A 24,046-nucleotide genomic window follows, 5' to 3' on the forward strand; every position below is an offset into this window, starting at 1 on the left:
GACTCTCTCTTAATTTTACCTACTTATCTCTTTAGTTCCTTCATGTTCAATATCCTTACAAGTATCTAACAAAAAAGGTGTATGCAATAGACAATAAATGAAAGATTTATAATTAAACAAAAATAGAAAAAAATTAAGTATATTTTATTGATGTCAATCGTGGGAATTGTTTTAAAGTTTGGAGGTTTTATTGGTACATTGGCAAAAAGATGTGATTGTTGTATTTAACTATTTGGACTAATGGTATATTAATAGTTATATTTATTATTTTACAAATTTATTGATTTTAAATATATCAATGAGATATTAATTTTCATTGATACTGACCGCGCATCGCACGGGTACGAATACTAGGTTTTAATACATGAGCAGATCTAATAATTTTTTGTAAAAAGAAAAGAAGAACAATAGTAACTCCCTAAGACTGGGTTGTCAGCATTGGGCTATCTTAAAAGCCCCAAAAAGAACCCAATCCACATTCGGTAGGGTAGCACCTTCCTCAAACCCTCTTCTTCTTCGAATTATGATTTAGGGTTTTAAACTCTATAGTTCTCTAAAACTCTTTACTGTTAAGTAAAAATGGACTTAAGTTTTAACCTAATTCTAATTATTTATTCTACACAGGTGGAAATCTTATCCACGTGAGTGCCACTTGGCAACTTTTTCTTAACAAAAATAGTGTGTGCACTACGCACTATCAGCTACTCAACGAGTTGTGTATTAATACATAAACAGTGATAGTTTAGGTAAGTAAGGGAACATCTATTATTTGGGGTGTGAAACTCACAAAAAAAAATAGTTCAAGTGTTTTTTTATCATGATTTATATCTAAAATTTTGTACTAAATAAATAAGTATACACGTGTAATGTATGTGTCAAAAAACTCATATACATATTTAATGGGGGAAATAACTTATATATACGGCCCACAAATCTAGTTTGCAGCCGCTATAGCCCACAGTATCATCGGTGTGTAGATAATGTATCTGTTCTGTATAGCTATATATAAACAATACATAAACTCTGTATATATAATATATATGCTTTGTACAGGAGACCATCTTTGTAGAAAAAACAAAGAAATAAAGAGTTGTTAATTTGCTTCGGCATACTATCAAACACCACAGGTGCATTGCTGTTCGTAATGCAATATCTTGTAGAATCAAATAACAACACCTAAACAGTCAAAATAAGCCACTTTACTTCTTTCTTCGTTTTCTTCAGCTCCTCTTTGCCTTTCTTTTGCTCTTAAATTTTCTAAAAAGACACATTTACTTCTTCACAAATCTCCATTTAATTCTTTATTTGCTGAAGAATTTGCGATTTTTAACTGAGCTTCTACATCTTCTTGAACAAACTGGAAAAAATTATTGAGCTGCATGCAGAACTTTTAGTAAAAAAAAAAAGACGCAACCCAAAAAATTTGGCAATTACAAACAAAGAAGGGCAAAGGGTCAAATTTACCCTCCAAGTATGATTTATAGTTCAAATTTGCCCTCCGTCAAAGTTTGAGATCAAATTTGTCCTCTCCATTAGGATACTTGATAAATTTACCCTGATTATGGAAGGAATTATGACTAGGACTCCTTATCAGTCCACATTGGCGCCATGTGTATAAATAAATTTATTTTTCCTTTAAATCTTAGTGTAAAACTATACTAATTAAATTTTGTCATGTATTTTTTTATTATAAAAAAATATATATCTAATCTTCTTCTCCATTAAACCACCGCTTCCTCTTCTTCTCCGCCACTGTCATCACCGTCTACCGCCCTCCACCATCGGTTAATTTACTAAGATTAACAGTTGTTATGTTTTTGACACCGCCAAAAATAATAATTTTAACACTCTTACATCTCCAAAAAGACACGCACATAGCAGCCGTTTTGACTCTTCACTTTGCATTTCAGAGAGTTAAAAACAATTTATGTGCAACCACAAACAATTGATTAGTTTAAAGTTCTCAATTACCAAATTTCAAAAGCTCTAATTGATCCATATTCCACAGGCTCGCAGTCTGCTATTTTCATTTGGAAAACAACATTAACATAAAAGCTTACAAGTTTCCGTAGAAGGTGTTGCAACACATCTGACAATACCACCGGTTTTGCCTAGCATTGACACATTCTGACTCCTGCGACAATTTATTAAATTAACCGATGGTGGAGGGCGGTGATGACAGTGGAGGAGAAGAAGCAGGGGAAGCACTGGTTTAATGGAGAAGAAGATTAGATATTGTATTTTTTTTATATAATTAAAAAAAAATACATGACAAAATTTAATTAGTATGGTTTTTACACTAAGATTTAAAGGAAAAATAAATTTATTTATACACATGGTGCCTATGTGGATTGATAAGGAGTCCTAGTCATACTTCCATCCATAATCAAGACAAATTTATCAAGTATCCTAACGGAGAGAGCAAATTTGATCTCAAACTTTAACGGAGGACAAATTTAAACTATAAATCATACTCAGAGGGTAAATTTGACCCTTTTCCCAACAAAGAAAGTGCAATGAAAACCCACCAGCACAAAAAGCTAAGGTAAACACCAAGATATAAAAATAGAGCAACTTCAAAAATCCTCAATAGTGAGACCAACAAAAGGGGGGAAAACATTAAATGAAATTGTTTTGAGAAAGAGAAGAGAAAAGCGAGAAAACGACGACCATCTATTTCTGCGGTGTTCAAAGTCAAAGAAGCGAAGGAGGAAATTAGTGAGATATATATATGGATAAAACACTAGGAGTTGGGTTATATTAAGAAAACTAAATCACTGAACGATATCAGGCCGTATTTTCCCTATTTAATGTTCATTAAAACTATTTTTTGTTACAAAAAATAGAATAAAGAAAATAAGTACAATATCTCAAATTACAAGGAAGTTAAGTACCGCAAAAGCAAATCAGAGGGATGTGTGAGGACCCACCATGTCATCATGCCACATAGGTGCCACTTGGCACATATATTTGCCATGTGGAATGATTACATAAGAGGAAGAAGAGATATTATAGGAAGATTCTAGAGATATAGGAAAGTTTCCCTTGGAAGACCCTCGAATTTCATGGATTTGCATAGAAAGTCCTTGGAATACTCTAGTTGTGTAGAGATTTCTAGAATAGGGGCTTATTAGTAAATATGTAGGGACTTGTATAATAATTATTATTTACATATTAGTCCCTAGGTGAGTAATATAAATAGGAGGGTAATTCATTTGTAAAAATCATCAAGCAAAACAATTCAAGTTCTCTCTAATAAAGAGCTTCCTTCTAGCAAATTTCTCTTGTCTTTCTCAATTACTATTCCCTTAGCGATCTTGAGTGTAGTAAACTAGGCTGACTTGGCATAGCAAGATCGTGAGCAAGTTGTGCAAGAACGTGAGCGAGTTGTCAAGTGTCGCACGTGCGCTTAGTTGAAAACTAAGGACGTGACAACGTGGTATCAAAGCGAAGGTTACGACTGAGGGAATGACAAACGACGGAGAAATCAACGCTGCTAAAACCCAAGCCAATGTCATCCAGGATGCTGCTGGCAAGAAGGGCCATAACAAAAAGAGGAATGACACCAACAAGAGCCAGGAGGTGCTGCCAAAGGTTGCGCCAAATGAAGGGCTTACATCCCAAGAACCATCTACCACTGAGGCGAGCGAGGATTACGTGGAGGTCCTGTCCGAGGACATCTCGCTCGGTAAAGAGTGGGGCACTCTTAGCGTTCTCGAGGGGCATACTCTTGAAGAGATTGAAAGCATCCGAAATGACTTGGAAGGGCACATGCAGGCTGAGATTGAGGTAAAGCAAACCATTACTGCCTTAGAGTGCAAACTCATGGCGGCGTTGAGTACTATCGATGCCATGAAGGCAAAGATAGTGGCACTCGAAAAGCAGGTCAATGTTGGTGTGACTGAGGCAGCTAACAATGTTGTCGTGATGAGGGAGGCTAAGATCGAGGCTCCTAAGCCACCAGTGTTCAAAGGAGTTCGTGATGCACAAGAGGTGGAGAACTTTCTTTGGCACTTGGAGAACTATTTCAAGCATGGCAAAGTAAGGGACGATGAGGCCAAGATCAATACCGTTGTGTTGTACTTAACAGAGACTGCCATGCTATGGTGGAGAAGAAAGGTCGTTGATACTGACAGAGGTCTATGCACAATCAACACGTGGGATCAATTCAAGAATGAGTTCAAGCGACAGTTCTACCCAAATAATGTCTTGTATGAGGCAAGGCGCAAACTTAGAGAGTTGAAGTAGACAGGGAGCATTCGCGACTATGTCAAGGAGTTCACCACCCTTATGCTTCAAATTCCCAACCTCACTAGTGATGACTTGTTATTTCACTTCATGGACGGGTTACAGAACTGGGCTAAGCAAGAGTTGCAACGCCGACAAGTCAGTGATATAGACCAAGCTATAGTGGAGGCCGAGTCTTTGATGGACTTCAGCCATGACAAGCATGGCAAAGGCCAAGGCAATGAGTCAAGGGGTAGCGATGCCAAAGATGGGGGAGACCGTAGCGAGAGCAAGGGGTCGCAACAACAATACTCCAAGACTCAAAATGTAAATAAGTTCGACAGCAAGAAGTCATGTGGTCGTCAGGGCTATGCTGAAAAGAAGGCACAGAACGAGAAGAAGGGATGCTACTTATGCGGAGGGTCGCACAGCTTCAAAAATTGCCCTGACCTGAAGAGCATTAGCGCTATGGCACGTGCAAGTCACGAGCAGACGCAAACACAGAGTACGGGAATCGCACAGTTGGGGACGATTAGACTATGTGGCGCTGTCGCGAAGCAAGATAGTCAAACCGATGATAATAAAAACCAGTACGTGGATCTCACCATCAATAACAAGCCCGCTCGTGCACTGGTAGACACTGGGGCGACTCATAATTTTGTAACCGAGGCCGCAGCGAAGAGACTAGAGTTGAAGCTCACTCCAATTAACGCCTTCGTCAAGACCGTGAATGCTAAGCCAGAAAATGCTCGTGGTGTAGCTAATGGCGTTAGTGTCAAATTGGGCGATTGGAAAGGTATGACAAATTTTACCGCCACTACTATGGATATTTTTGACATTGTTTTGGGGCAAGAATTCTTTACACATTGCCACGCGATGATCGATCCCTACCACCAACGTCTCTTGGTCATGGAGCGAGAAGGCGCTTGCATGGTGCCTACAATGACTATGTCGCATGGACATGGCCATGCACAACTTTCAGCTATGCAGCTTGTCAAGGGGCTCAAGAAAGAAGAACCAACATTCATGGCAACCATTACAAGTTTGAAGGAAGATAATGGTACCCAAGAGACACCACCGCCTTGGATAGATAATTTGCTCGAAGAAAACAAAGATGGTATTTCCAAAGAGCTACCTAAGAGCTTTCCTCTTAGGCGTGAGCAGGATCACAAGATTGAGTTGGATTATGAACCGGAAAAGGGTCAAGTCATGCACCAATTACTGTCACCGTCTCACACGATAGCGAGATTGAGGCTATCATTGATTACTAGGCCAGGCGAAAACAAGGGCAGAAAGCCACCGCCATGTTCCTCGTCCACTGGAAGGGGAAACCACCGGAAGAGGCCACATGGGAGCGTTATGAAGACTTGTGGCAATTTAAAGACAAGATTCAAGAGTTTACACAGTAGCAGTGCGCCGCGGTCGTCGCACCATCAGGTGGGGGAGAGTGTGAGGACCCACCATGTCATCATGCCACATAGGTGCCACTTGGCACATATATTTGCCATGTGGAATGATTACATAAGAGGAAGAAGAAATATTATAGGAAGATTCTAGAGATATAGGAAAGTTTCCCTTAGAAGACCCTAGAATTTCATGGATTTGCATAGAAAGTCCTTGGAATACTCTAGTTGTGTAGAGATTTCTAGAATAGGGGCTTATTAGTAAATATGTAGGGACTTGTATAATAATTATTATTTACATATTAGTCCCTAGGTGAGTAATATAAATAGGAGGGTAATTCATTTGTAAAAATCATCAAGCAAAACAATTCAAGTTCTCTCTAATAAAGAGCTTCCTTCTAGCAAATTTCTCGTCTTTCTCAATTACTATTCCCTTAGTGATCTTGAGTGTAGTAAACTAGGTTGACTTGGCATAGCAAGATCGTGAGCAAGTTGTGCAAGAACGTGAGCGAGTTGTCAAGTGCCGCACGTGCGCTTAGTTGAAGACTAAGGACGTGACAGATGTACTTGAAATTATTAGTGAATGAAAAGAAGAAGAAGAAACAGTACAGTACTAACTTTCAAATGAATGGGTTGTCAGCTTTGGGCTATCTTAGAGCCCGTTTGGATTGGCTTATAAGCTGTTTTCAGCTTTTTTAAGTGTTTGGCTGGCCAACTTAAAGTCATTTTGTGCTTAAAATAAGCTCAAAAATATTATTGGGTCCATTTGACTTGACTTATCTAAAGCAGCTTATAAGCTGAAAACAGCTTATAAGCAAAAAAATAAAATAAGTTAGACTACCCCAACTTATTTTTTTTAGCTTATAAGCTGTTTGCAGCTTATAGGCATAAGCCCATCCAAACAGACTCTTAAAAGCCCAAACATTATTATTCTCCTTCTCATATTAAATTGTTATATTTTTGCTTCTAGAAAGTTATTTTGACTAATTTTTTAATCTAAATTATATTATATTAATTAAATATTTCAAAATTACAATTTAAATATTAAAATACTATACTATAAGTATTATAGGTTGCAATTATTTTCCAATCAACGTAGTGAAAAAATATATCTTAAAATATTGATTAAAGTTAGTATAATTTGATTCACGAAAAGTGAAACATAACAACTATTTATGAGACACGATTAAAAGAAATGGAAGTGAAAAAGTAAAGCACTAACTTTCAATGACAGCGGATGAGGTTGAGCCGGAAGATTTCAACCTTCTGAATGGAGTTAGGTTAGGTCACTTTGATCGTTTTGCTCCTTCACTGATAGAGTTCTCGGATTTGAACATCGGTATAAAAAGAATTTTTGGTACGAAGCTCTTGGACGGGTCCTACACAATGCGATTTTAAATAAAATCGGATTTCAATGCGAATAGCAAACACGGACGGAGACAAGCCAGCCAAAAAAAAATTGAAAGAACTTTCAATGGGTGGGTTGTCAGCGTTGGGCTATATTAAAAGCCCAGAAGCGAACCCAATTCACATATATGCTGTCAGATCCTCTTCTTCCTCATATATTAGGATTTAGGGTTTTAAACCCCATTATTCTCTACACTCCTTCACTACAAACAAAATAAAAATAAAAATGGACCTAATGAAGAAGAGAAAGCTTGACGACAACAACAACGGCGTTATCGTATCCGATATCCCTGTGACGGTTACCCATAACTTTACAATCGAAGACGCAAAGAAGCTTCTAGAACCTCTCACATCCGAACAAACCCTAGAAATCCTTCAAAACGCCGTTATTCATCACAACGACATATTAGACGCCGTTAGATTAATCGCCGATCGTGACACAACACAGAGAAAACTCTTCATACGTGGATTAGGGTGGGAAACAACAACAGATAAACTTCGTGGTGTTTTTGGTAATTACGGTGAGTTAGAAGAAGCTATTGTAATTCTTGATAAAGCTACTGGTAAATCTAAAGGTTACGGTTTCGTTACGTTTAAACATGTTGATAGCGCGATTATCGCGTTAAAGGAGCCTAGTAAAAAAATTGATGGTAGAATTACTGTTACTCAATTAGCTAGTGCTGGGATACAAGGTGGGCCAGGTGGGGGTAATTTAGGTAATTCGGTTGATGTATCGTTAAGGAAGATTTATGTAGCTAATGTGCCTTATGATATGCAAAGTGAGAGGATTTTACAGCATTTTTCGATGTATGGTGAGATTGAGGAAGGGCCGTTAGGTTTTGATAAGGCGACTGGGAAGTCGAAAGGTTATGCTTTGTTTGTTTATAAGACGGTTGAGGCTGCTAGAGCCGCGTTGGTTGATAGTGTTAAGAATATTGATGGACATGTGTTGAATTGTAAGTTGGCTATAGATGGGAAGAAAGGGAAGCCCGGGGTTGTGGGTACGGTTGCGGGTCAGGTACAAACGGACGGGCATGGTGATCCGATGGGTCCCGGTCCGGTACAATATGGTGTGCCGCCGCCTAGTGGTGGGGTTACGGGTTATGGTGGATATTCGGGGCTTTCGTCGTATAGTGGGCATGGACATGGTCCGAATCCGGCATTGGGTAGTGGAAACGGTATCGGTGTTGGTGTGGGTGGTTCGTCGTTTGGGAGCCAACCACCTATTAGTGGTGGTGGGTATGGTTCGGGGATTGGTGGTGGTCCGTATGGTGGGGGGTCTCATTATGGTGGGCCGGGTTCAGCTGGATATGGCGGGTTGACCGGTAGTGCAAGCGGTGTGGGTGGTGGTTTTGGCAGTGCTGGGGCGGTGGGAGGTGCTGCTGGTGCATTAGGTGGTGGTGGTGGTCGTGGATCTTCGATGTATGGGTTACCACCCCCAAGCTCAACTGGGTTGCCTTCGGCGGGAGATTATCCACCACAGGGTTCTCATTACGGTTCTTTACATCAACCTCACGCGCTACAAAACCAAGCTCCCGGTCCCGGGGCATCAGGTGCGCCTAGAGTTCCACCTGGGGGTGGTATGTACCAGGGGATGCATTCATACTACTGAGGTAAATTTCTCCCTTGCCCCCACCTCATATTTACGTGATTGTTGTGATTGGTGGTTTTTGTTTTGTGGTGCTCTTCGAATTGGTGATCTTTAGCTTCTGTTAGTATTCTGTTTGTCAGTTCCTAGAGTAGTTTGTTGTCCCAGTGATTTTTTTGTATGCCTTGCATTCTGCTGTTTGTATTCTTGGTTGAAAACGTGGGGTATATGCTTGTTTGGATTGATTGACATTTTTGTGACCTGGTTGTAAAGTATGCTTAATTTTCAATGAGTTTTGGTGGCATATGCTTGCTTAGTCATTTATCTGGTTGTGGATATGCTTAATTTTCAATGAGTTTTTGTGGCATATGCTTGCTTAGCATTGATCTGGTTGTGATGTGCTTAATTTTCAATGAGTTTTGGTGGCATATGCTTGCTTAATCATTGATCTGGTTGTGATGTGCTTAATTTTCAATGAGATTTGGTGGCCTATGCTTGCTTAATCGTTGATCTGGTTGTGGATATGCTTAATTTTCAATGAACTTTGGGGGCATATGCTTGCTTATTCTTTCATCTGGTTGTGGATATGCTTAATTTTCAATGAGTGTTGGTGGCCTATGCTTGCTTAGTCATTGATCTGGTTGTGGACATGCTAAATGTTCAGTGATCTTTTCTGTTATAGGCTTTACTAAGTAAGGCCTAGGGAATAATATGAGAAAAACTAGAGGAAGGTAAGAACCATTAAAACAGCTTCTTGAATGTAGTTCGTGAAAACATATGTTTGGGTTCTTTGTGTTCCTGAAATCTGTTGAATACTTATTAATTAATGTTTGTAGATTTTGGAGTGACATTTTGTCTTGACAAACATACATCATTGAACACCGTTTGTGCATGTGGTATTCTGGAGGATGTCTTCATTAATCTTTTTTATTAATGAAAGTCTGTTTCACTCTCCCCTTTCTTTATATCTCTGTGCCCTTGCACCCAGGGCTTAGTTCTAGTGGCGGAGGGACTTATGACTTAGGTCACAGGTTCAAGCCCTACGCGAATTAAGCTTGATATTTAAGTGGAGAAGGGTAGAGGGACGGGTCCATTACCCCCGATTTTCGAAGGTTGTAATTGGTCCTGAGGGCTGGCCTAGACAGATTTGATATTACTGCAAAACAAACCCATCACAAATGTTGAGTCTTTTTTGCAACCATGTCCACAATGTGATCAATGTTTTTCTGTGTTTTTCTGCTAATCAATGTTTACCCGTGCTTTTCTTGACTTTCGCTCGTGCTGCTTCTCTATATTAGTAATAATGGGAAAATCAAGGTTGCTGAATCAATATTTACCCGTACTTTTCTTGACTTTTGCTCGTGCTGCTTCTCTATATTAGTAATAATGAGAAAATCAAGGTTGCTGATTATGATGTTGTCTGGTCTTTAAATGCTTTATTCTTAATCCCCGATTGATTAGAATATTTTCTCTGTTTGTGTTATCACTTATCAGTTATAACTAGGATATATTTGGATCCAATTTAGCTTTTTGTAATATCTTTTTGCGTTTCTACAAAGGTCTAAGTACTGTCAGGTTCCTTATTTTGATTTCACTTTAAGATCGGTCTTATTTTCGGATGTGGAATGATGTATTGAGTTGTGAATGGATGTTTGATTCAGGTGTTTTGACAGCTTGGTGCAGCTGCTTTTAGTGGTTCTGGCTGAATGCAGATTTTTATAAGTCTGGTTTGATGATTTTGATTTGCTATCTACTTTGGCTTCTGCATCTGCATCTGCGCCTTTTACTGATGTGCTTCTATGTTATGGTAGTCAGGCTGTTTCTTTCTTCAGGAGGCTTTGTGCTTTTTTGGAGTTCTAGTTGGATTCGTATTTGGATTTAAATACAGTAATGTCTTGTACACTTTGAGACTTGGAAGTGATGTGCTGTATTGAGAATAACTTTTAGATTGCTGTTGAAGGGTGATATTAGTTTCTTATGGTATTTGGAAAACCTTTGTTTCCTTGCATTTTAATTGTCTGAATCTAGAATTACTCTTCTGTTGTGCCGTTTTCTTCTGCCAACTACTTCATTCTTTTGTATGTGTTGAGGCATTGGCTTTTATGGGTGCTCTGCTGTGGTTGTCCAATATATGTTCGTCAATTATTTTTGAGATTTGGGAGGATGAGTTAACGAGTCCTGATTAACTTATATTAAGCTGTGACAATCTTGGTTACAGTTGATTGTATTTTGTGGTCTGGTTGGGAGTGCCATTTTATTCCCTCATATTGCAGTTTATGACGGTCTTCCGAAGCTTCTATGCTTGTGTGAAGTTGTATTTCACTTGATTGTTGCATGGCTATTTGAGGCTGTGAATAACCCTTCCCCGCTGATGGCTTATAGAAGTTAAGCTATAAGAGACCTGTCTAAAGTTGATTTATTGGTGCAATCTTTGCTGAAAATACTTTTTTCCTAGGATACATTTACTACTGGAAAGGAGTTCTTTTTTTTTAATTGGTAATTATGTTATTGATGTGAATGGGATGCTCACCTGTATGTAAGCAATATACCAAGTAGAGAAAGTCATACAAAAGCATAACTATTTAAAAACCACTCTTGTGATCTATACTTACAGGATTCTTTTGAGTACTCCAAGAGTTTAAAAAGCTGATCTCCTAATGATCATTGTAGAATAAACATGATCTTCTATTATGTACAAGTGAGTTTTGATCCTTTTAAAGTTTTTTTGATTGGTCCCATAGAACAGGATAGGTTACATGAGCGCTAGAGGTCTGGTCATGAGTTTGTCTCAAGTTGCCAATTTAACCTGTTCTAGATTGTCTTTCATATTCTCATTTTATGGTGAGAATTATTTGTCAAGTTGTCAGATGCCTTTGTGGTTAGGTCTTTCCTATTTTTGAAAATGTGGGTGCCATACCGAAACTGCTTGTTTGTCAATTACCTAAATTTTATATGTTTGTTTGTAATTTCGGCTGATATTAAGGTGAAACTATCAGACCTTTCCCCATAACTAATCCACTTTTTATGTTGCAAACTTGGCTGTGTTATACCCAAAATTGACCCTGTTGTGAGCTTGGTTGTCTCTGGCTCTCGCCTAGCCTATGGTCAGAGCTACTTCTGGTTTTACTTCTCAAAATCCCATCAAAGAGTTTTAATAGATATGGTCTTTTGATTGCTGTGGTTTGTCGTTTAAGATGGCTGATGGTACAGTGCATCCTTTGCTAATTATTTCCACCATCCTAGACTAATGACTTGTGCATGTGAAGGAAATTGTTTATGTATTAGGTGACTAAACCTTTTTAATACTCGGTGGTGGATATCCTTTTTTGCACTGGGTGTTGATCACTCTTCTGGTGTTAATTATTTACATGCATGTAGTTACTTGTTACTTGGAGTGCTTGGTTTATATGTATGTCAAAGCATGCGCTAAATGCTTATTCCTACCACCCTCATTTGCTAGTTGAAGGGGCACAACATCGCTTGGGGAAAAATATTATCCGCTATATGTCGGTAGAAGTTAGTTTTGTTCGATATAACAATGCTAGTATTTGTACTTGGAACCTCACGGGACTCACATCATTTTATCTTGGGAACATTTGCCTGAAATTCTCTTCTTAAGTTCAGCTTGTCTTTAGCTGTTCTCTATCGTCTGTAACTTTTAAGTGCACGAAAGTCTCTTATCGGGGCATTGCCTTAAGTACTTCCACTTTCGGAAGACTACGCACTAAAACTAGAAGAAAGACCAATAAATCAGGGTCGATTGCATTTGATCCTTGGACAAGTAAGAGAAGACATCTTGTTCGCCAAGTTGTGAACTACATAATTATAAGATCGAATGAAAGTAGTCAAGTTCCTGACAATTGCATGAATCTTTAAGCGTTGTTTGTGACTTGGCTTTGCACCTCAGAGAAATGTACGGAGAAGACATCGGCCTAAAAATTCTTTCTTTTAAAATTGTTTTTTATTTGATGTAATTGAAAATTGGTAATCATAAGTTTATATATATAGTTTTTTTGTTATGTTATTTTACTTGTTATCAAAACACTCGTGATAATGGAAGATCAATAGACCAGATAAAGTGATTTAATATGATAAACCAAGAATTACAATTATTCACTGTGTTTATTATCTGTCATTGCATAAAAAAACTCCACTTCATGGATGTCGGAAAGAATGCTCATCTCGAAAATAGCAGGACAGACAATACCAGACACGTGTGTGTTTGGCATGGTGAAGATTTTGTTCATTTATTGATATTGGTTGTGAGACATTCTTCACAAAAAGAAGCGATCAACTTTCCTTGACGGACGTTTCTCTTTAGAAGTATCCTAATTCTTATTTTATACCATCACTTACTGTAACTGATACGTGCATGATAACACACTCTTAGTACTTGGAAAATTGATATAAATCTAGCCAAATTGTTGCATTATTATGCTTAGTAGTAATACTTTTTCAGAAGTGCCTTTCTATTTTGTCAACCGAGTATTTGTCGGGAATTCATTTTTTCTGGAGCGTGAGTTTTTTGTCTTCCGTACGATGAAATGCTAGAATCAAAAGATGCAATTTATTCCTATAGTAATAAGAATATCTTAGAAGGCATTATTACTACTGTATTTGTATAACATGACGTCACTAGTAGAATTTAAGATGGAGTCCCAAGAAGAAAGGTCTTGGTACGCATGAATAATCAACAATCCAAGAGAACAAATGTTCAAAGAGCCCTTAGTTACTACTTATCACTCCCTCCGTTCTAAAGTAAGTGTCATTTTAGTAAAAATTATGTCTATTAAAAATTAATAGTACAAATTGAAGTTTATTAAATGATCTCTATTTATTATTTTTTCTGTTCACCTTTACTTGTTCACTATACTAAAAATACTTTTACTAGTCACTTTGAGCACATCAAGAGAAGACATTCTTTTTACCTGTTTTGCTTATAGTATTAATTATTCATTTTAAATTATTTTTCAAGTTCATTAAAATTATGCATCAATTAGTATGGGCATTATGATAAATTATGCACTTTATTTATTAGTTTTTAAGGGGTGTGTAAAGTCTATAGTGGAGAAGTAAAAGTGAACGGAGGGAGTGGATGCTTTTGAGAATTGAGCAAAAGGGGACTAATTCTTAATGCTAAGGGCTGTAGCTGTCAATATGGACTTGGCCCTCGAGGTCGGCCCAACCCAACCCTTTATTTAAGTAGGGTTGGGCTAGGATTTCTTTGACTCATATAGATGTGAGGCTCAAAAGCTCAGTCTCTCTTGGCCCGCCGGCGGCCTCAAGAGTTGGGCTGAGCCTAGCCCTTGAGGCCAAAAGAGAACAATAAATTAATTAATTTTTTTCAAAAAAATAGAAGTAAATTAAATAAAAAGATAAAAAGTAATGAGAAAAAAAGAATGTACTTACCACTAAGTAGTAAATTAGAAACTAGAGTAATACTTTTTAGTCTTAGAATTTATATTACGTTTAATTTTTTTTGAACGTGATCTGAATTAGTGATAAAAAATAATAATTTATATTTGTTCTCTTGAATTTTTTCTTCTATGATATGAATTTGCGCAAGAATGGGTGGTAGAAGATTGTATTTCATATTGCAAAAGTTTCATGTTCAAAATGTACCAAAAATCACTTAGAAAATGTTATTTCGAAAGACGAAAAAACTTAAAGGGCTGGCCCGTTCTAGTCCGTGGCTCGCTTAGGGCTGGGCTGGGCTGCCATTTTGTAGGCCGTTCAATTAAAAGGATCAGTCCGTCCTAACTCATTTAATTCTTTGGCCCTTTAGGGTTGGGCTGGGCCAAGCCATTTTGACAGCTCTACTAAGGGCATGGGTAGAAAAGATTGCCTATTTTTTCCTTGATTTCCTATTGGTGGTACTTATTTTGGGTTTTTTTTTTTTTTTGCTAAGATGATACATATATTTAAGACGGAGGGAGTAGTTGAGGATGTGGATTATTGTTACGGTGCATTTTGATCTTTATATGATGTACCAGCACGCCCCGTTACTAATATTAAATACACTAGTGTTATTTGGTCCGGGCTTAAAACTAATATTAAAATTAAATGCAATTACTTTTTTCTCACTTTTTGTGATGTTAAGTTATTGAAGATTAGTTCGACCTTTTCTGCAAATTTCAAAATACTGAAGGCTTTCCAAAAGTTAAAATTGCACCCAAAGTATATAAAAATTGAATACAGACTTTTTTGTCCTTATTTTAGACTTCTTTTTAGCATTATTTATTTATTTAATTTTATTTAGATTTAGACTTTGAAATTTTTTTGAAATCCAACTTAGTTGTAACATCTGTGTGATTAAAAAATATTCATTATGAACTATAACACTTTCTTTCAAAAAGAAGAAAAATAAGTTGGCTCAAGAGACACCAATTATATATGCTACATTTATTCTTTTGATGAGACGTTAGTATATGTTATTTTCATTTAAGATATACAAACTACAATGAAAATATGAAGAGAATTAATGACTTTTCTTAATATAATTAAATCCTTTTGCTTTCCAAAAACTTATGTGATGGGGAAATGACATTTCTTTCTTTTGTTAGTTTATAAGTGGCACATTATTTTATAAAATGTACATTCTAATAATTTTTTAAACAAAAATAAAGCTTCAATTCTTCATGCTTAATTTAATCATGTGTCCCTATGCTAAACAATCACCTCCTAATCTTTTTTTACCAATCCCCCCCCCCCCCCCCCCCACCCCACCCTCCTCCGCCCCTCCCCCCGCGCCCGCCAAAAAAAAAAAAACCATACTAATAAACCTTAAATGTGATTGCTCCCTTTTGTTACAATTGTTTGATGCTCCCTCTGTCCCGATTTAAGTGCCTTACTTTTCTTTTTAATTTGTCCCAAAAAAGGTGTCTCTTTCTATATTTAGCAAGTTTTGGCAAGTTTTAGACCACAAGATTCAAAAGTCTCAATTTATTTTTCAAATATTGTGTCCAGTCAAACTAATACACTTAAATTGGGATGGAGGGAGTATTACTATTGCTTGGAAAACTAAAAGTTATGTAATATTTAGGTACGCATGCATAACATATGTCATTTTCTCATTAGTTAGAGGTGACATATTTTAAGTAGTTAACTTATCTATGTAATAGACATTTGAGAATACGCGTAAAAGCATTTTTAAAATTTAAATAGAAAATTTCTAATAGAAACATATTATCATGTGTTCGTGTGCTCAATTGAAATAAGTCGTTATTTATGTGTTCATTTTAACATTTACTAACAAATTTTAAAAAAAAATATTAAGCCAATAAAGCAATATATATTAGGAGAAAAATGTGGCATATAAAAGAAGCTATGTATATAAGCAATAAAGGACAACTAAAAAGTTGAATTTGGAAGAGAAGCTTTTTGGTTAGTAACCATTAGTTAGATTCTAACTAAGTGACTACAAAATCTTTGGATTCCCCCTTATTATAAGTAGTAATGTTGGTTTTCTCCTCGGTTTCTGACCGAAAATAGAAAAATTGAGAACTAAAATAAGCTATATAGATGATTTAAACATTTTTATTTGCTTGTGAGAGATAGCAAAGTTATACTAGCTAATGTTTGAGTTAACCGTTTTCTGGTAAGAGTTGGTTGCCCTTGGAACTTGAAGCTTGACTAGTGTTCAGCTGATGCAGCACAAGAAATTGGCATTTTGTATTGATTCCTGTAGATTGAATCTTTCCATATATATATCAGCTGTTGACAAACTACAAAGCCTGTTGTGGCGCAGCATAGCGTCATGGGAGTATTAGCTATGCGAAATTCAGAGCAACATAGTTCTGCTAGCATAGCTATACTTAAAGCTGGACTCTCAACACTTACGAAGAGCTGGACTCTCAACACTTACGACTTCTGCAATACGCAAGTGAATGTGGCTACTGGCCAGTGTGTGACGAACGGTTCATCAAAGTCATTTTTCGCCTCAACTCTCTAATTAGGACATAAAATCAATGATTGGACTGGCTTACAAAGATGTCTTTTTTTTAGGTTACCATTTAAAATAAAATAAAAGTTGTGCAAATATAATATTCTGAAAGTTGCTCTTCTTAACAATGGTAGATTTAGGTCTAATGTTTGCTCAACCTTGAAAAAATATCAGACTATTGTCTAGTTACAGTAACTTACAACATTTTAGATGGTGATCTTACATTTTCTCATAATAATTTCAGTTTGCAGAAAAGTAATCTTGAGACTGTGATTTAAAAGGTTAGTAAATTTTAAGAGGACTAAGAAGAGTATCATCTATTAAACAATTCTTTCAAAAAGGAGAATTTACGGTGTCAGTGATTGCGGTAATCTTGCAACAAAATTCCATACAACAACTCATTCCATGTATCAGGTACTCCTGGTAAGCACCAATGAATGCAATCAGCATAAGCTTTTGGCTCTGATCTTTGTTGTCTAGTCAAGAGTTTTCCCCTCCGTTCACCGAAAACTGAAGTGTGACTATCTTTTCTGTACTCAGACAATTGAGTAATATTCAGCAACCGCACATTGATTTGCAGTTTATTTATGACATCTTTTAAGATTGACATGATTTCAAGATTTGAACCAGTTCCCCAGTAGGGTCCTCGGATGGGTTGTGTCTCGTTAAAGCAATTTCCATCAATTCCACCTTTCCATTCCCAGTTCCTGCAAATGAAAGATTTTCTTATTGGAGTCGGAGTCAGAAAACAATAGGTGATTTCTTTCCACTTGTTTAAGCTTTAGTGGATAGAACTACTCCGTACTTGTGCTCGAGGGGGGCAAGCCTACATATGAGGATCAAAAGAAAAATCCTAAAATGTCAAGCTTTCAGATGAGATGGTCACACAATTCAATATGGTATCTTAAGATGAGATGGTTACACAATTTAACATGGTACTATAGCCGACAAAGAATCTGAGATCAAGTTTCATCATCACTTATTATCAAAAAGAATTTTCACGTGTTTGGTCCATGAAAAAGAATCACGCTGCACATGAGAGGACGTGTTGGAATACATGATTGAATATATAAAAATGTGTTATCTCTACTAACTTAAATTTTAAATGAGATCATGATCAAACTTCAATATTTATGAGCTAAAACATTTTTAGCGCCTTTTGCCTCTGTGCTCGAAACTTTCCTCGTGCTAATTAATGTGTTTCAAATATCAATATAAAAAATTTCAACCCATTAGCAAATACAATATTTTGGTAAAGGGAATTCTGTTAACACCCCTCAAACAGATGTGGCTACACCAATTCTTGTGCTAATAGGAGCTGCTGGTAAGTTTCGGATGAAATAATCAAAGTGTATATACGCTGGCCCAGATATTATCGTTATATAATATAAAAAGATTGAGACAAAATCTTCAGTGATGAATCTAGTCTCACCATAAATGTGTTGGGGACATGGTCGCAAAGAAGACCTTTTGTTTTTTAGGATTAACACTTGACTCTATCTAATTTGCCCAAGTTTCTAACGCCAATCTGTATGCTGTAGTTACGTTATATTCTCGAACATTTTCAGGAGATCCGGATCTGTAGAAACAAAATCAAATGTGCCACAATATTAGCTCATTCCACAGTAATTTCGTTTGTCTAATAGTAAAAATGGTCTTGGGTGCTCCCCTTAATTAAAATGAACAAAAAATATATTGCTTTGAGTAGGATATGAACTCGGCTTCTTTGTGGCTTAACCTAAAGCCTATTACCTTTTAATCAGAGCACATAGATCTTTATTGCTTTCTAGGTGCTCTTTATTATTTTATACCCAAATTTCAATATTTTTTATATGTCGACGCAGAGTATCCGCCACAGTTAATGGATGCTCGAGCACCAAAAATTAGTACATAGGTCCACCCCTGATTTAACTCATACATTTACACTATAGAGAATTTTTCCATTATTAGTGTAAATTTAGTTGTTACAACAACTTGTCCTCCTTATTTTTTCAAGTACTCCCTCCGGTTCAAAATAATTGAGGATTTAGCCTCTAAAAGTTGATCAAAAAATAATTGAGGTTTTTAGTTTATAAAGAAGATATTTATTCTTTTTTCAAATTTACTCTTGACACATTTTTAATTTAATGAACAAATTTAATGCTTGTTATAGTTTCAAAGCCCCTCTTAGGGTATTCTAGTCAATACACATTCTCTTAATTTTTAGAAGTGAATTTCTTAATCCATGTGTCAAAGTCTAAAACTTCAATTATTTGGACCGGAAGGAGTAACTAATTGCACACTAGTTATTATGAATAGTTGCCTGTAATTATCTTTTAATTGGCCTGGTTCGTTTACATTGATAGAAGCTAAAAGAGAATTTATTTTCCCTCTATGTTTTGTTTGGGTGTCATTTTTCTCTGAAAAAGTTACTTACGTTGCATTGATGAAAGGTTTATGCATCCACCACACGTAGCTTTCAAATACCAAAATATCAACTCCTTCCCAAAGCTTGCGATGCTTTTCTACAGAGTCAAGCTTAACTAGTCGCTTCAGTACAGTATGATTAGTTGCATGATCTGAAATGGATTCAACCATGAAAGGAGCCCAATAATACTCGATCGATGCATTAAATTCCTGCAACACAAATGTTCAAAATTTAAGGTGAAAATGATGAACAAAAACATATGTTTTTTTTTTTTGTGTGTGTGTCTATTGAAGCGATGAATAACTTCAACTGACCACTTTTCGGTCACGTTCTTGAAAAATAGCCATTTTCTAGAAGTTTCAACTTCCCCCACAAGTGAAACTCCATGACAGTATCTTGGTGTTCCCACCAATAGAAGTTGAAGCCCTAGGAGAGTGGCTATATTTCAATTATAGGGGCTGAAAAGTGGTTATTTGTGAATTTTAAGAGTTCAATAGCCACTTACTGGAATTGTTGTTGAAAAATAGCCAATATTATGGAACTTCAAATTTTACATTGTTATGGAGTTTACTTGTGATTTTGCAAGCAAGTCAAAATAATAATAATAATTAAAAAAAAGAATTTACTTGTGGAATTTAAAACTCCATAATATTGGCGAATTTTCAATTACAGGAGATGAAAAGCGGCCACTTGTGATTTTACATCTAGAAATAGTGCCTATTGACCACTTTTCTGTCCCGTCTTTGAAAAATTGTCATAGGGTCTCATATTTCATTGACATGGAGTTCACCTACGAGCTTATCACCCGTGGAATTGAAACTCCATGATATTGATTATTTTTCAATTACGAGGACTAAAAAGTGGCTATGAGTGAATTTTATCCATGATACCAATGTTGCAGAAATAACTCTCAAGCAAATAAGTAATTAGCACCTCAATTCTGAAAATCTTTCTGGGAGGAACTCTTATAATGGAATCGTCACCATCTGCAATCACTGATTGAACTAGACAGACCATTGACTCAAACATGCCTCTCTGGATGGAGTCTCCAATAAACATGAGCCTTTTGTCTCTCAACATCTCCAGCATCTTCAAAGCATTGAACCTGATGAACAAACATTTACAAATCCAACCAGCCACATAAATATAAAGTTAATTTTATGGATGATCATTTAACTTTTAGTTTATTGTACTAAAGTCATAAAATTAATTTTTCTGATCGAAGAATAACTCAATTATGCTTAAATAACACATAAAATTGTCAAAAGAAAAGAGCTAAACTCAATCCCGGAAACACAAATAGGCTATCACTTGATAACATACCTTACATAATATTCACGCGAGACGACCAAAAAAAAGAAAGAAACTCTTTTTCTAACCCACTTGAAAAATAACTTATGACGTGCCGCCACATGATGAATGACAGGTATTAGGTGGGTAAATATAAAATAGGTTTTTTATTTTAGTTGAAAAGGTGACCATACTTACCTGACAATTTATACATGCTAAAGCTTAATTACTTGTCTTTTACGGGATCAAATATAGCATTTTTCGGCCTTTTTTTCTTTCTAATTTATATGATACATATAGCATAATGGAGTTATTTTTTGAAAAGTTAACATAGAGTTACTCAATCTCTTAGAGCAAATATAGACGACGAATGCATAATATGTCTACAATTATGTATATCGATTAGGAAAAGTAAACAGTGAATTAGACGGGCTATTTGTGTAAAAATCCTTTATCAGTTTTATGACATTTGCTCGTAAACTGAAAGTTTACTTTTTATAACTTTGGTATGGCAAACTAAAGTTGGATGACTATCTGTAAAATTGCCTCCACAAACAAGAAACACCTAGAAAAATTTGTTCTTTGCAGTTGATATCATAAAATTATGTGTATATATATGTATATGTACCTGGGCAAATTACAACCGTGAGGCTGCCATCTCCAATTCTGATACAAAGAATCAGGCCTTCCATTTCTTTGACAAGTAACTTGTTTAACCAAATAAGGACAAGTGTCTTCTTTATACAGTGGATATGTAACATTGTCCCAAACCCATTGCCCTTCAAACACATTGCAACTTTCTTCAATGACCTCATCTAATGTAACATTTATTGGCACTCTAAGAAACTTATTATTATCCCTAGAAAAACTTGATTGCCAGAGAAATTGGAATTGGTTGTTTTTCAAGTTATCAAGTAAAACTCTAACGGTTCCAAGAAGAAAAAAAGAGCCTAATGCAAGGGGAAAAAGAAACAGGATCCTACGATCCTGTGTGGGGTGGGTTGTCATATTGGTGGGAGTAGAATCAAGATTAAGCATGGTGTAAAAATAGGAGGAAGTAATGTCTTGTAATTTAAGCATAGTCCGAAAGTGTTCTATACAACTACTGGTTGGTGATTTAGTGAGTTAGGTACATCAAGAGCCTTAAAAAACATTTAAATAGGTGGTCCATGTCAATGTCAGTTAATTTTTTGCTTATTAAGAGGGGAAGAAAGCAAAATGCAAGATTTTTGGTGACTTTTTTATTGAGATATGTATTTAACATCATAAACTCAGAGAAGAAAAGATTTAGAGCGGTATCCTCTGTGGGAAGTTTGAGTGCCACGTCGGATGGAAGAGGGGAAAGGGGAGAAGGGGCGAGTAGGGAGGGGGTTGGATACGTAGAAACTGGATAATAAATACGGGTTTAATTTATATACACTGTCAGTGAAAAGAATTTTTACATTATCAAGTCCCCTAATGATATCGATAGGTAAGTCTCCTTAAATGTAAGAGTTGTAATTTAGAAATGACCAAATACATAGGTAGCCTCTTAAACTTGTCGCTATTTTTCATTTTGATACTTCAACTAGGACTTGTTTCTAGTAGACCTCATCAAAAGTATACCTATTAAGCAATTACTCAGTCCACGAAAAACTCAAGCGCTTGGTCACAAGTTTCTTTATTCCTGGTGTCTTTTACCTACATGTAATGCCAACCTGGATTAAAACTAAAAATAATCCATTTTAGGAAAACAAAAAAGGACCAGCGTCTTCATTCCTCTCATCTTAATCCCTGTTCGTAATGGAGCCAAACACAAGATGGTAAACGAAATTCTTTATACAAGCAAATTCTTTGTTAGACAAACACTATAGGCCTATACTTTCGCCGGGTAATTCTCATCTCGATTTGCTTTTTTTTTTTTTTTGAGAAAATGAGGAATTTATTTCTAGTATATTTTGATTTTTAATCTCCATTTACTTAAGAAGTTGCTTGATTTTTAGTTGATGAGCTGATTTTTATTTTGATGGGTGAAATTATGTGTGTGTGTGTGTGTGTTTTCACAATATTTTTTGTTAACAAAATTCTTGTTTCAGTTTTTTGAATTTTAATCCAACTGTGGTGATGTCTATTTGGTTTTGAAATTGCTTTGATTAATATCTGAAACTTAACCCAGCTCACCTCCATTCTTCTGTCCGTGAAAATGCGACCATGGTTACATCCTAACCTGATGAAACAGAGAACCCATGAAGGGTCAACCAAAAATTTGGAGATCCTCAAATTCTAGTGTTTATACCAGTAAAAATGGAAAAATCTTGAAATTTTGGGATTGTATCTTTTAAGTAAATTGATGAATTAATTATTTGTTTTGGAAAATGGGATGAGCCTAGAAGAAATCCAGGAAGAAAATTCGGTGGGACATTATGGTGATGGTAGAAAGGATGAACGAGAAAGAAAAAAAATGAAAGAACGGGAAAAATATTTTTTGGAGCAGTTCACGCGCCTGAGGAGTGTTTGGATTACCTTTTTTGACATCTTGTGTTTAATAGGTACACTTTTGGTGAGGTTGAAGTGTTTAAGGGGCTATCTATATATTTGGCCTTTAGAAATTAAGAGAAGTTACTCACTATAACATGTAATGTGATTTAATAGTGTAAAAATTTCTTACGCTAGTGACAACAAAAAATTATAATTAATTCATTAAATAAAGGGCCCCTCAATTTTTTTTTCAATTACGACTTTAAAATTTATCGGAGTGCAAATATCTCTTGAACTGCTTCAAAGTGGGTTAAGAATGAATGTTGGGCCTAACTTATGCCCCAAAACTTGGAAAAAGTACATGGTATGATGACCGGCAAAAAAAGGGCCCAAAAATGCCCCATTTTAATCAAATGACCTGAGTTGGCCGTTCGGCCCAAATCATTTTTTTGCACGGATTGCCCTTCGTTTGGGGTGGTCTTTAAATTTTGCCCCTCAAATTTGTGGTCTTTAAATTTTGCCCTTCATAGTTGTGGTCTTTAAATTTTGCCCTTTGCTTGGAAAGATGAGCAAATACATGAAGTTCTGGGTTCGAACCCCCGCTCAGGCATAAAATAAAAAAATAATTTCGCAAGGCAGGACTGGGGGAGTGTATGCCGGATCCAGCATACAATCTTTAAGAAAAAGTTAAAGTTATGCCGGATCCGACATAACTAAAAGTCTGCCCCCTCCGGCAGACTTTTAGTTAAACATAACTAAAAGTCTGCCGGAGGGGGCATACAAAATTTAAACTTTGCCTTATAAGGCAATTTTTTTTTTTTGGTTGAAAGTCTATTTTATTCCATCCAAAAAATTTGTACAGCACAAAGTTGAAGCTGACCTTCAACTGTACATGGTAAAATTCCTACTCACTAACTTGTATAAGTCAAACTAGGAGCAACTATTACATTAAAAAAACAACAACCAGTTTCAATCAACTACACTTAGCTAGGGATAGCAATTCATAGCAGCAAGAGCTCTCTGCCATTTGAAGTTGTTCCTGCCTTGGATGTGAATATGTTGTGCAATCTCTCTGCAGAGTCTATCAGGAAGAAACTGAGTGTTTTGAAATCTGAGTAGGTTCCTTTCTCTCCAAACCAATGCCACTAGCATACCAAAAATGCAGCAAGTAATGGAGCAGTGGCCTGATTTGTGTCTAGCAATGTGTGAGATCCATTTGATTTCATCTTGCCAGCCCCCTATTCTTCTAGTGTACCCCAGCCATACCAACAATCTGTACCACAGCCCTTTTGTGACGGAGCATTCAAAATAAAGATGGGAAAAAT

General features: G+C 36.3%; 2 protein-coding genes across 3 annotated transcripts; one reads left to right on the forward strand and one right to left on the reverse strand.

Moving 5' to 3' along the window:
• The first annotated feature begins 7,159 nt into the window (after positions 1 to 7,159).
• LOC132636430 (UBP1-associated protein 2C-like) lies at positions 7,160 to 12,649 on the forward strand. Of its 2 annotated transcripts, none has more exons than XM_060353285.1 (2): positions 7,160 to 8,650; positions 12,086 to 12,649. In XM_060353285.1, exon 1 carries the CDS (start codon positions 7,264 to 7,266, stop codon positions 8,647 to 8,649), a length of 1,386 nt encoding a protein of 461 aa, XP_060209268.1. In that variant the 5' UTR covers positions 7,160 to 7,263; the 3' UTR covers position 8,650; positions 12,086 to 12,649. The 2 variants fall into 2 exon arrangements, with proteins under 2 accessions (XP_060209268.1, XP_060209267.1); XM_060353284.1 differs by lacking the exon at positions 12,086 to 12,649 and adding an exon at positions 10,287 to 10,669.
• Positions 12,650 to 16,670: 4,021 nt separating this feature from the next.
• Positions 16,671 to 21,317, reverse strand: LOC132636431 (protein trichome birefringence-like 31). The gene is made up of 4 exons (XM_060353286.1): positions 20,893 to 21,317; positions 19,908 to 20,079; positions 18,984 to 19,183; positions 16,671 to 17,274 (listed from the first exon to the last, which is right to left on the reverse strand). The coding sequence occupies exons 1-4, from the start codon at positions 21,300 to 21,302 to the stop codon at positions 16,923 to 16,925; spliced, it is 1,134 nt and encodes a 377-aa protein (XP_060209269.1). The 5' UTR covers positions 21,303 to 21,317; the 3' UTR covers positions 16,671 to 16,922.
• Between the last annotated feature and the right edge of the window lie 2,729 nt (positions 21,318 to 24,046).

Source organism: Lycium barbarum, chromosome 4, assembly GCF_019175385.1.
Source record: "Lycium barbarum isolate Lr01 chromosome 4, ASM1917538v2, whole genome shotgun sequence".
NCBI classification, from domain to species: domain Eukaryota; kingdom Viridiplantae; phylum Streptophyta; class Magnoliopsida; order Solanales; family Solanaceae; genus Lycium; species Lycium barbarum.